Source organism: Emiliania huxleyi, assembly GCF_000372725.1.
Source record: "Emiliania huxleyi CCMP1516 chromosome Unknown EMIHUscaffold_17, whole genome shotgun sequence".
Classification (NCBI taxonomy): Eukaryota; Haptophyta; order Isochrysidales; family Noelaerhabdaceae; genus Emiliania; species Emiliania huxleyi.
Window position 1 is genome coordinate 635,012 of NW_005200881.1, and position 12,179 is coordinate 647,190.

At 68.6% G+C, this 12,179-nt stretch overlaps 3 protein-coding genes across 3 annotated transcripts in view; 2 read left to right on the top strand and 1 right to left on the bottom strand.

Moving 5' to 3' along the window:
- Window positions 1–68: 68 nt before the first annotated feature.
- EMIHUDRAFT_99118 (hypothetical protein) lies at window positions 69–1,358 on the top strand (the record flags this gene model as incomplete). The annotated part of the gene is made up of 1 exon (XM_005784518.1): window positions 69–1,358. One exon carries the CDS (start codon window positions 69–71, stop codon window positions 1,356–1,358), a length of 1,290 nt encoding a protein of 429 aa, XP_005784575.1.
- Window positions 1,359–3,816: 2,458 nt separating this feature from the next.
- Window positions 3,817–7,825, top strand: EMIHUDRAFT_449536 (hypothetical protein; the record flags this gene model as incomplete). Its single annotated transcript, XM_005784519.1, has 9 exons — window positions 3,817–4,293; window positions 4,373–4,852; window positions 4,930–4,965; window positions 5,194–5,226; window positions 5,449–5,473; window positions 5,648–6,630; window positions 7,022–7,255; window positions 7,344–7,432; window positions 7,603–7,825. The coding sequence occupies 9 exons, from the start codon at window positions 3,817–3,819 to the stop codon at window positions 7,823–7,825; spliced, it is 2,580 nt and encodes an 859-aa protein (XP_005784576.1).
- A 2,001-nt stretch (window positions 7,826–9,826) lies between these two features.
- The window catches only part of EMIHUDRAFT_202759 (hypothetical protein), a gene marked incomplete at both ends in the record, with an annotated part of 3,459 nt that continues 1,106 nt past the window's right edge, over window positions 9,827–12,179 (bottom strand). The window contains 5 exons of the mRNA XM_005784520.1: window positions 9,827–10,276; window positions 10,767–11,142; window positions 11,221–11,471; window positions 11,600–11,697; window positions 11,802–12,126. Of these exons, the coding sequence (XP_005784577.1) occupies window positions 9,827–10,276; window positions 10,767–11,142; window positions 11,221–11,471; window positions 11,600–11,697; window positions 11,802–12,126 (1,500 nt within the window). The remainder of the gene's footprint in view (window positions 10,277–10,766; window positions 11,143–11,220; window positions 11,472–11,599; window positions 11,698–11,801; window positions 12,127–12,179) is intronic.

Sequence of the window (12,179 nt, forward strand, 5' to 3'; positions counted from 1 at the left end):
CACCTCGCCGCCCTCGCAAGTCCCTTTTCGCGGGAAGCGGGCTGTCAGCTGAGCAGCCCTCGCCCAACATGGACGGCCACCTGTACGACTTGAAGATGGCCGAGGCGAGCTCCTCCTGCCTGCTCACCGACCTGAATGGTGCTCCGCTCTCGCCCGGCCTCTGCGCCCGGGCGCTGGGCCGCGATGGCGAGGGCGTGGCCTGTGAGATCGTGCCTGGCACCGAGCTCAGGCAGGCTGGCTCGCACAGTGCGCTCCTGCGCGACGCTGGCGACGCTGCGGCGCCGTCCTCCTCCCTCGTCTTCCTCAAAAAGGTTACTGCGAGCTTTGTCGCGCACAAGCCGTGGAACGACCGGCGGAGGGTGCTTCTCTACATCCGGAACGAGCAGCGCTTCTACGCGGAGTTTGCGGACGAGCTGCGCGCGCGCAGAGTCGGCATCCCCGCCGCGAGGCTGCACGTGGCCGCGGGGCTGGACGGCATCGAGGAGCTCGAGGACGAGCCTCCGGCGGCGAGGCTCGAAGGCGCAGGCGCGATGCTCTTCATCGAGCCGCTCGCCGACGGCCGCTTCGAGCAGCTCTCGCCGCTCTCGCCGCGGCAGGCGCGCCACGTCCTCGCCGCCGCCGCCAGGCTGCACGCGGCGGCGTGGGAGGCGAGGGCCGTGCTGCAGCGCGGCGCTATGCGGCTGCAGCGGCACGGCGGCTCGTTTGCGCTGGCGGCACGCAACCCGAAGGAGCTGCAGGGCCTACCCGCGTCGTGGGAGCGCTTCGTGGCCGCCTTCACGCCCGCGGCGCCACCCGGCTTCTTCGCGAGGCCACAGATCGCCTCGCTCGGGCGGCGGCTCGCCGCGGCGGCGGTGTGGGTCGCTGCGCGCCTCTCTCCGAGCCCGCTCGACGCGCACGCGACGCTGGTGCACGGGGACCTCAAGGCGATGAACGTCTTTCTGCCCACCGGCGAGGGAGGGGAGGCCGTCCTGATCGACTTTGCCTCGACCGGGGTCGGCTTTGGCGTGGCGGACGTGGCGCTCCACCTCGTGCACGCGCTCTCGCCCGCCGACCTCGACGGCGGCGGCGAGGAGGCGCTCCTCGACTCTTACCTCGACGCGCTCGCCGCGGCGCGGGGTGGCGCGGCCGACGCGGCGCCGTACCCGCGCTCGCTCGCGCTGCGCCACTACCAGCTTGCGACAATCGACTATGGCCGCTTCATGGTTGGCCGGTTCTGGGGTAGCGCGTCGCCCGCCAGCTTTGCGGCCAAGGCGGGCAACGAGAACATCGCCCTGCCGAACCGCGACCTCGGCTCCGCGCTGCGCTTCGTGGAGCGCCTCTCCGCGTGCCTCGCGGCGCTCGAGCCCGAGATATCTTGAGATGCGTTGAGAGAGGTGTGTGCGTGGAGCTGCGGAGCTGGAGCAAAGTCAGAAAGCACCAACTTGTTGGCGCTAAACACAGATGGTTCCTCAGAGTAGCGCGAGCGCAGACGGGGACGGCGATCAGCAAAGTAGCCCGCCAGGCGGCACCCGACTCCAAGGATACGCTGAAGACGCTGAGGATAGCGCATGTCGCTGCGCTGGAAGGGCTCACGCCATAGGGTGCTGGATGAGGACGGGGGTACGATGCACTAGCCCCAGCCGTCGGGGGGGTGTTGCCGGCGCTGGTAGATGATCTCTCGGAGAAGAGCCGGAGGGACCTTGGCGCCGGGGTCACGAGGAACTTGCAAACTGAGGGAGGGTGTAGAGGATGTAGAGTGTAGAGCGCTGTAGAGCTGTAGAGATGTAGAGCGCTCTGGAGCGCTGTAGAGCTGTAGAGCTCTACATCGGCTGCGTGACGAACTGCCTCCGTTGTAGAGCGATGTAGAGCGCGATTTTGTTGTAGAGTTTGTTGTAGAGGCTCTACAGCCAAACCGCCGGGAAGGCAGTGACTCAAAGAGGTCGAGTCGCACTAATGGGGTGTCTCCGAGCTTACTGGAGCTCTGATGGACGGCCCTGACTATCCCTGACACACAGAGAGTCACTCCGACGGCACACAACACCCTATAACTGCGTCATGACCAGCCTGCCATGCGTCGCCGGTGCCGCATTCGTCGCTGTGCTTCTTTAGCAGGCGGTGGACTGTCGGCTGCGAGGACGGTCGCATTTGCGCGAGGCGAGGCGAGCATTTAGACGCGTTGCATGCGCCATGACTCGCGCCAGCGCGTGCGGGAGCTCCTGGCTGAGCGTTGAGTCCAAGCGAGTTGCGCTGGCCACGATCGCTACGCCGAGCCGAGCTGACGCGCCGAGGCGCCGGCCAGTCGCAGCCGCGAGGCATGCCACAGCAGCAGAGGCACCTGCCACCCATTGGGCGGGCAGACAGAAGGCCAGGGCAGCACCGGCAAGTGCAACGCGCCTCATGTCGGAGAGCGACCGTGCCTCGTTCGCCGCTTATGATGTAGAGTTTGTTGTAGAGATTTCACGTTGTAGAGCGCCTCTACATCGCTCTACAACGGAGGCAGTTCGTCACGCGGTGGATGTAGAGCTCTACAGCTCTACAGCGCTCTCCAGCTCTACAGCTCTACAGCGCTCTACACTCTACATCCTCTACACCCTCCCTCACTCAGCTTGCAAATCGTGGCCGAGGCGGCGACGGGCGCGGTGCAGAGGTGGATCCGGCTCAATGATGAGGCTACAGCGTGCATAATAAAGAGAGAGGAACACATCGAGTGGCTGAGGAAGCTCTTCACTGGGTGGAAAGAGGCTCGGCCGGCCTTGAGGGAGTCGCGGAGGAGGAGGGATAACGCAGGCAACGCAGGGACGGGCCAACAGGCAACAGCCAGTGGGACGAACGAGGGCCGCGACGGCGGCTCAAGCGGGAGGGAGCGGAGACGGTGGGCAGCGAGCGAAGTGGGTGAGACTGATGATGCTCCTTCGACTTTAGGGAGCGGTTCAGCTGCTGGGCGGGCTTCAGGTTGGTGCTCACGCGAAAAGGAATCGACGCGATGTGCAAAGCATACAAGAAGAGAGAAGGGGAGAAGGAAGAGGAGAGACGCCGGTGATGACGAAGCAGAAACTAGCGCAGACGAGAGCAGGGCAGACCCGGGGACTGGGGAGCCGGAGCAGACGGCATCGGCCGCCGAGGGAACGTTGGGAAGAGGCACGAGGAGGGCGGCGACCTCGACCGACTATGGAGGACCCGTCTCGCCAGACGACGCAGGGCAGAAGACGGTGAGGCGGAGCAGACGCGCAGGGCGAGACGAGGGAGGGAGCAGGACTTTGCGGAGATCAGCAGGAGGATGTACGAAGAGATTAGGAGCAGCAGGGACCCTCGAGGGACCAGGTGGAAGACGGCTAGTGCTAGCCCCCCATCGCGCATCGGGAGGACGACCCCGGCTAGTCGCCGACCACACCCACAAAGAACCCTGCACTAAGATCGCAAGGGCGGGGGCCTGTTCCTTTTTACCCATCTCACAGTAGAGAGGTGTCCGTTTTTATTTATTTATTTGGCGCTAAACAGACAACGCAGAACGAAAAAAGAAAGAAAACAAGCTCCGGTTTTTGTTGAGTATATGAGCGACCCACCTCGAGGGTTGCTCCCGACTATGGCCTTTTCTGGCGCCTCCTTTTGCGAGTGGGCAAGTTCGTGTGCGGGGGTGGGCGGGTGCACGGAGCTAAGTGCCTCGCCACCCTCGCAGGAGTCGCTTAGGCGGCTCCCGTGGTGTACCTGTGTTAGTGCCAGTGCGAGCCAGTCCCGTGCCCAGTCCTGTGCCCAGTGTCGTGCGAGGGAGTTTGGTGGTAAAATTCTTCTCTCACGCCGCGCCGAAAGGCTTTCGTCGCCCTCAACAACGTTTTGTGTATGCGCGTCGAAGAGCGCGCCACTTCCGACGAGCGCGCCTCGCGGCTGGAGGACGTGCGGACCGCCGTCAACGGAGTGGTGGCCTCCGGCTTTGGAGCGGCGTCGCCTCTCGCGTGCGAGGTCTCTCCGGCGCGTGAGCTCGTGCTGACGCTCGAGGCGGCCGCCCAGCACAACATGGTCCCTCCTCTCGTCTCGCTCCGCCGGCCGTGCCTGCTGTACACGACCATCCTCCAGCTACAGAAGCGCGCGCCGCTCGTGGCCGAGCGAGGCCTCGGCGGCGGAGATGCGGCGCTCGAGCGGCAGGCGCTCTTCGGCGCTGCCGAGGCGGTGCGGCTCGCGCGCACTCTCTGCGACAAGCACATCTCGAGCTCGCGCCGCCGCACGTCCGCCGCCGTCGCCGAAGTCTACGTCGCCCGCCTCTGGCTCTGCCTCGCCCTTCACCGGCGCAGCGCCCACCTCTGGCTTCCGCTTCTTCCTGTGGCGCGCGGCCCTCGCGCCGGCCCAGCGCGCACACGCCCACCCCCCTCAGCGCAGCGGCCGCCTCTCTGCGCGGCAGGTGTGCCCCGAGGCCTTCGGGCGCGATGCCCTCCTCTCCAGGCCCGAGGAGGCCGAGCTGCTCGTCGCGCTGCTGCAGCCGCTCCTGCACGTAGCTTTCTCGCTGCCCGACTCGGCAGCAGCCGCGAGAGGAGAGGCGCCGGAGACGGAGCAGCCGCCGCCGCCAGCCGCCGCCGCCTCGCCGGGCGGCGCGGCGGGCCCGCAGGCGCCTCCGCCACCCGCCTCCAAGGGCGGGCAGCAAGGCGGCAGGCCGGAGGGCGGCAGGCCGGAGGGCGGCAGGCCGGAGGGCGGCAGGCCGGAGGGCGGCAGGCCGGAGGGCGGCTCTGCAGCCAGGCAGGAGCCGGAGGGGGGCGGCGACCTGCTCGGCTCGCTGCTCGGATTCATCGCGCACGCGCCCTTCCCGCCCGTCGCCAACGGCGCGGCGGCGGTGGCGAGCGCGCGAGCGGCGGCGGCGGACGCGCGCGCTGCCGCAGACGCGAGGGTGCAGCGCTTGGCCGCCGCCGCCAAGCTCGGCTCCCGCCGCGCGCCTTCCACCGGTCTGCTCCTCGGGGCGTGTAGGCGGCGGCGGGCCTCGAGCAGGACGGCTCGCTGTACGTGCCCTTCGACGAGAGCCGCCTCGAGCGGCGCGCAGGCACCCCCGAGAGCGACGCGGCCACGAGCGAGGCTAGCTTCAAGACGGCCGCGACGGTGGCGGACGAGGCGGCCGAGGCGGCGGCGGGGCAGCAGCCGACGCCGCCCCCGGAGCAGCGGCAGCAGCCGGAGCCTCTCGCTTCGGCGACACCGGCCATGCCGCCTTTTCTGTCGCCGGCGGCGCCGCCGCAGGGCGAGCTCCCGCTCGTGATACGACCGAGGCCGGTCAGGGCGGGGACGCGTCGCCGGCCGCCGACCGCCGCAGTCATCGAGGCGCCCCCGCCCGCCGAGCCGCTTCCCCAGCCGACGCCGCAGCCTGCGCCACAGCCGGCGGTCGAGGCCCTCGGCGCGGACAGAGGCGGGTCGGCGCCGTCGTCAGCGCCGTCGAGCCGCGCCGGATCGGCCCCGCCCCTGAGGCGGGCGGCACGCGAGCCGCCGCCTGCCGAGGCGGCGGAGCTGGCCGGGTGGCTGGGTGCGCTGACGCGGCCGAGGGGGGCGCTCAACGGCAGCCAGCCGGGGCGCAGGCCGACGCCGACACCGCCCGCCGCCGACGCCGCCCCGGCGGAGTCGCTCGCGCCGGGGACCGGCGTGGGCGCGCACGCGGCCGGCCCGCACCGCGCCGCAGAGCTGCAGCGCCTCTTCTCAGCGGGCGGCAGCTCTGCGGGAGGGGCGAGGCGCGGCCCGCACCACCGCGCCGTGGTGGCCGACGGCAACGGCAACGACGCCTCCTCGGCCGTCTCCTCGGAGCCGGCGCCAGCCGGGTCTGTCCCAGCCCGGCCCGCGCAGCCAGCCTCGCCGGCGCGCTCCCGTGGCGGCGCGTGCAGCGAGGATTCGGTGCCGTGGAGCCCGCAGGACGACGCAGCCGAGCCCGCCGCCCCCGCCGCGAGGGTGCTCGAGGCGGGCCACCCCGACGCGTTGCTCGCCGAGGTACGGGGCGTGCAGCGGCGACACATCGAGGCGACAGGCCGATGCTCGCTCGACGAGCCGCCCGCCGCACTCCTCTCCCCCGGGGCGAGCATCGGGGGCGGCGACGCGAGCTCTGCGAGCGGCTCCTGCTCGCGCGTCGACCACTTGGCGTCGCACCAGAGCTCGGTCGGCCCGCACCTGCCCGATAGCTTCCGGCTCGCGGAGGGCGACGCGCGCGCGGCGGCGACCGTCTACGCGCTCGGCTTGCGCCTCTCCCGGCCGCGCCGCCCGAGCCGGAGGCGCGTTCCGGGCACGCACGGCAACTGGGAGGCGACCACGCTGACGCACATCTTCCGCGCGCTGCGGCTGCCGCGCCCCGCCCAGACGGAGCTTCTCCGCCTCGCGATCGGCGCGGCAGACGGCGCGCACGCCGACGGCCGCACCTCGCAGCCGGCGCACTGGGCGTCGCAGCTCCGCTCTCCCACGGAGCGGTGGGCCGCGGCGTGGCTGCCGGCGCGCTCGCTGCTGCTCCACGGCGGCTTCGACGCGTACGGCGCTTCTCTCATCCGCGACGCGGCGGCCGAGCTCGACGTGTCTTGGCGCGACGTGCTCGCCGCCGCCGACGAGCTGCTCGAGTCGTCGCTAGAGTCGCCGACGCGCGGCGGCGGGTCCGACAGCGGCATGCGGATCGTGCGGTTTCGCCTGCTCGGCGAGCTCGCGTCCGTCCCCGAGCTTCCCCTCGGCGGCGGCGGCGGCGGCAGCGGCGGCGGCAGCGGCGGCGGCGGGAGCGAGGTCTCGCTGCGACACGCTTGCGGCCGGCGCAGTGCGTGGCTTGCCCCGCGGTGCAACGGGGAGGAGGCGCCGGCTAAGCCTCCTCTGCCCCCCCCCCCCCCTTCCCCCTCCCGCAGGCACTGCGCTGCTCCTCGGTGTGTCCGGGCTCCCATCGGCCTTTGAGGCGGACTTGCGCGAGCCGGCGGGGCGGGCCGCGGCGATGAGCACCTGCTGGGAGGCTGCCGCCGCCTACTTTGGACAGGGGACTCCGCCCTCCCCCCCCCCCCTCCCGGTGGTTGGTGAGCTGCTCCTCACCCCGAACCGCCTCCCCTCCGCCCGCCAGGTCGATTGGTGGTCGCTCTCGTGGGGTGGGGGAGAGCTCGCCGCCCTCGCCGCCGCGCTCCGCCCGTCGGGCGGCAAGGTCTCGCTGCCGGGCGCGATCGCGATGCGGCCGGCGTGGACGGCGAGCACCGCCGCCGCTCGCAGCGCCGGCGCGATGCTCGCCGCGTTTCTGCGCGCGCGCCGGTGCGGCGAGCGGCCCGTGTGCCTCGTGGGCGTCTCGCTCGGCGCGCGCGTCGTCTTCCACGCCCTCGAGGCGCGGCAAGCCGCTTGCCAGTCACTTCCTCGTCACAGATCACTTCTAACTGGTCTTCTTCGCCCTCGAGGCGCTCGCCGCGCTCGAGGATGGCGAAGGGCACGGCGTTGTGCAGGACGCGCTGCTGCTCGCGGCGCCCGTCACCTCCAACTCCGCGCGGTGGGAGCGGGCGCGCGCCGCCGTCGCCGGCCGCTTCGTCAACGCGTGCGTGCAGTAGGGAGGGTGATATAGCTAGCGGGGGAGGGTGGTAGGCGGGATGCGACGGCGTGCGTCCAGCAGGCCGCCGCCGCACTCGTCTCTGATGGCGCGTCCCCTCGCCTTGCCCGCAGGTACGTGGCGGGCAACAGCGCGCTCGGCAGCCTCTACCGCTCCGACCACCTCACTTCAAAGACGTGCTGCGGGCTGCAGCCCGTGGCGGTCAAGGGGGTCGAGGACTACGACGCGACGGCGCACGTCGCGCCCGACTCGGACGCCTACCACTTTGCGATCCCCGCCGTGCTCGAGGCGGTATGTTTGCTGCCCGGCGAGAGCGGCGGGCGGTCTGAAAAGTAGCGACGCTTGTGGACAGTGGTGGACCGGGGTGTGGACTGTGGTGTGTGGAGCTGAGAGCGAGACGGACCACATGACGTCGGAGACGACTACACCCTTGCAGTCATTCATCGGTGTCATACGCCGTCAGATCCCCATAGAAAGAGCAGAGAAAGAGCAGAGGAGCCTGGAGGCGATGCGCGCGGGCCAACGGGCAATGAGAAGAGGTGTTCTTAAAGGCAGCACGCACAGACAGATCTCGTGATTGTGGCGCGTGTGTGCTACCTTGCATGGATAAATCACGACCTCAGAGCACAGAGGGCACAGGGCACTCTCTGTTGTTTTGAATTATTGTATACTCTAACGTATCTCTTTTTCTCTATCGCGCACAGGGCTCAGGGGCTCAGGGGCTGGGGTCGCATGCCTGCCACGTGCCAGTGTGCAGACTGGTACTGCAGTGAGCTGAGGCGGAGGCGCGAGTCGGATCTCGGAAGGCCGCGACCGTGATTTGGTCCTCCACGAATCAGCGTTTCAGCGCAGGACAAAATGAAAATCCAACGTGCAGTTTCCAGTTTACCAATACCATTAGATAGATAGTCGATAACGTAGAACGGTCAACGGACAGACAGTCATTCAGACAGCGTCTGAGCGACGACAGTCAGAAGGCAACACTGGCAATGATTCACTGGGTCAAAAACCCACCCCGGGCCCAGATCACACGTAGACACGAGACAGTCGAGAACAGGAAAGATCAAAGGAGCACCTGTGAGGCACCCCGGCTGAGCCTGAGGTCAACTCCGCGACACACACAGCGTCACGATTGAAACACTTGCAAGAGGATTCGGCATACTGTGCATATCATGGCGAAGGGTGGGGCAGCGGCGTCGGAGGCGTCGGAGGCGGCGGAAACGGGGCGCTTCGACTCTGAAGGGAAGTCTGAGGGGCAGGCACCGGCGTCTGCGGCAACGCGGACTGGGGCGTTACGCTTCGACGCTGGGGCAAGCCAGGCGTCGGCGTCGGCGTCGGCTGAGCGCTGCGACGCTGTTGGCCAGGCGCCGGCGTCGGCGGAGGCGGCGGCGGCGGCCGAGGCGTTACGCTTCGACGCTGGGGCAAGCCAGGCGTCGGCGTCGGCGTCGGCTGAGCGCTGCGACGCTGTTGGCCAGGCGCCGGCGTCGGCGGAGGCGGCGGCGGCGGCCGAGGCGTTACGCTTCGACGCTGCGGGGCAGGCGTCGGTGTTGGCGGAGGCGAGGTAGGCTGGAGGGGCACTTGAGTCTGAAACGTGCCCAACTGCTTCTTCGCTGTGGCCACGGTCGAGAACATTCTTGAGCGGGTGGAGATCGCCTTGTTCGCCACCGCGCGTGCTTCCGCCGCGGCCGCCTCAGCCGCCTTCAGCGCCGCCTCCGCCTCCGCCACCGCGGCCACCGCGGCCTCTGCCGCCACGTTGGCCTCTGCCAAGGCCGCGACAGTTGGCAGCCTCGATCGAGGCGCGCGTGGCGGCTGCGTCGGCGCCGCCCACGCCCCGAGCAGAAGCGGCCGACGCAGCAACCGAGCAGGACGGAGGCCAGCACGAGCGACAGCATTCCACCGGCCAGTGGCCACGCATCCGCAGAAGACGCCGCCAACTCCGTCCCCGCCCTCCCCCCTGCCCTCTCCGCCGCCGCCCTCTCCGCCGCCGCCCTCTCCGCCGCCGACCTCACCGCCGCCCTCGTCGCCGCGCCGCCCTCTCCCACCGCCGCCGTCCCTCGCCGCCGCCATCCTCGCCGCCAACTCCTCCCCACCTGCTGGTTGCGGCAGCTGGGATGGCGGCGATTCTTGCAGTTCGCGTCAGAATCGAGCGTCCGGGCTGGGGCTCTGCCACATCTACGTCGCGAGGGGTGCGCACGGGGCCACGGGACTGGCGCGCACTGGCACAAAACACAGGTACACCACGAAAAAAAAGAACTCCAACACTGCGATACACGTATGTGGCCACGCCGACCCGACCCAATTCGGGCGCGCCCCTGGGACGCATGTCACGCGCCGGTGTCAGATCACCTGGGCGGGTCCGTGGTGGTTGTACATGCCGTCGCAACCAGAGTAGGCGACGCCGGCGCCGCCGTACCCGTCCGATGGGCGTGGTTTGACAGAGGATCCCCGCATCGAGGAGCGCCGCTTCGCCTTGGTCTCGTACACCTTCTCGAGCATCCGGTAGCGCGAGTACGCCATGTACGCCAGCGCGATGCCGACGACCATCGCGACGGCACCGCCGAGCATGTACAAGAACGGCGTCTTGATGTCGTTGCTGAGCAACTTGACGCGCTCGCCGATGTCCCTGATTTTCTGCGCCACCTTGACCGCTTGGACGTACACGTCCAAGAACGTCTCGAGGAGGGTGTCCGAGCCGGCAGTCTTGACCGCGTCCGAGGCGAGGCCGGCGGCGGCTGCCGTCAGGTTGGTGCACACGACGTCGGCCTGGTCGAGCATCTTCTTCACGGCCTGTGCGGCATGTGGCACGCGTCGGGGGTCGCGCGGGGGTCGCGAGAGGAGGGCGTTGCCGCGGCAGTGGCGGCGAAGGCGCGAGGGTGTGGTGGTGGTGGTGGTGGTGGTGGTGGTGGTGGTGGTGGTGGTGGTGGTGGTGGTGGTGGTGATGGTGTGTGTGTGTGTGTGTGTGTGTGTGTGTGTGTGTGTGTGTGTGTGTGTGTGTGTGTGTGTGTGTGTGTGTGTGTGTGTGTGTGTGTGTGTGTGTGTGTGTGTGTGTGTGTGTGTGTGTGTGTGTGTGTGTGTGTGTGTGTGTGTGTGTGTGTGTGTGTGTGTGTGTGTGTGTGTGTGTGTGTGTGTGTGTGTGTGTGTGTGTGTGTGTGTGTGTGTGTGTGTGTGTGTGTGTGTGTGTGTGTGTGTGTTGTGGGGGAGTCGAGGGCGTGTAGGGGGGAGTCGAGGGCGTGTAGGGGGGAGTCGAGGGCGTGTGTCTGGGGGGGATGTCTGCGACCTTGCAGTCGAGCGTGTAGTTATGCGTGTCCAGCCCCGTATCAAGCGGCGGCTGATCCGCCATGTACTGGACCATCGAGATGACGAAGGTGGTGGTCGCGCACCCCTTCATACCGTCCGCATCGCTCCCGCCCTCGACGATGGTGTCGTACGCGTTGCAAACCTCGGCGCTGGTCAGGGTGCCGTTCGCAGCCTTGTTGTAAAACTCTTTGAGCGGCGGTGGCACGAGTACGTTCAGAAAGACGTCGCTGCCCGTCATCGCGGCGCCGCCGGTGAGGCTGCCGCCGAAGGCGAGGGCGAGGGCGAGCGACGATATGATCATGACGATGATGGCGAGGCAGAGGCCTATTTGGAGCGACCGGGCCACCGCCTCGCGCCTCGGCGGGCCGGGGAGAGAGGGGCGGCGGCGGAAGGGGGAGGCGGCGCCGAGGATGAGGGAGACGTGGAGGGCGCACGCCGTCGTCAGCGAGCAGCACTGGCCGCAGCGGCCGCCCTGCTTGGTGCACCTCGGGCAGAAGGGCTGGTCCTGCTTGAGCAGCTTGCGCGTGCCTCCGCCGTACAGCGTGATGCAGACGGCCACCGCCACGCAGGCGCCGACGAGGATGGAGAAGGCGAAGGTGACGGGCACGAGGTCGAAGGCGAGGTCGCGGGCCTCCGGGTAGCGGGCCAGCCAGCGCTGGTTGTTCTCTTCCTGCCTCTCGTCCGCCTGTGTGACGCCGTAGATGCAGAGCACGCTGCCTGTGGTAGGGCAAGGGTAGGGATAGGGTTGGGGTTGTAGATGCAGAGGCTAGGGGGAGAGGTGTGGAGGTATGCCGCCGAGTGCTTGCCTGCCACGAGGATCGAGAGGCCGATCAGCGAGTCGAAGGGAGCGCAGCCCGTCGTGTTTCGTGTCCAAAACGAGATGAAGCGGTCATACCGCACCATCACGGTGCCTGCGGTGCGAGGGAGGGCGGGGGGCGGGGGGTGTATTGGTGTATTGGAGGGTGGCGCGGGAGGGTGGGGCGGGAGGGCGTGATGGGAGGGCGTGAGAGCTCACGTGCGATCGAGCCGGCGAGTATGAGGATTGCCGCCGCCGCCATCAGCAGGACAAACGGGCCAGAGAGGTCGCGAATGTCGATGCATGTTGGCTCTCCGACCTTCGAGATGGTCTTGATGATCCTGAGGGTCTGGAGGAGGATCGCCACGTCGTCGGCGACTTTCACCAAGACATCGGACATCTGTGCCACGTCGATGACCGAAGTGACGACGGACGTCTTGTACTCTTGGACCGTCATGTTGACGTGTTCGTCGTTGGCGACGAGCCAGCTCTGGATCTCGGTGTCGTTTCCGTTGAAGAGCGGCACGCAGATCTCGCGCTTGACCTCGGTGAGGATGGCGGTGAGGTTGGAGCACGCGTTGCTTGGTGGAGCCGACG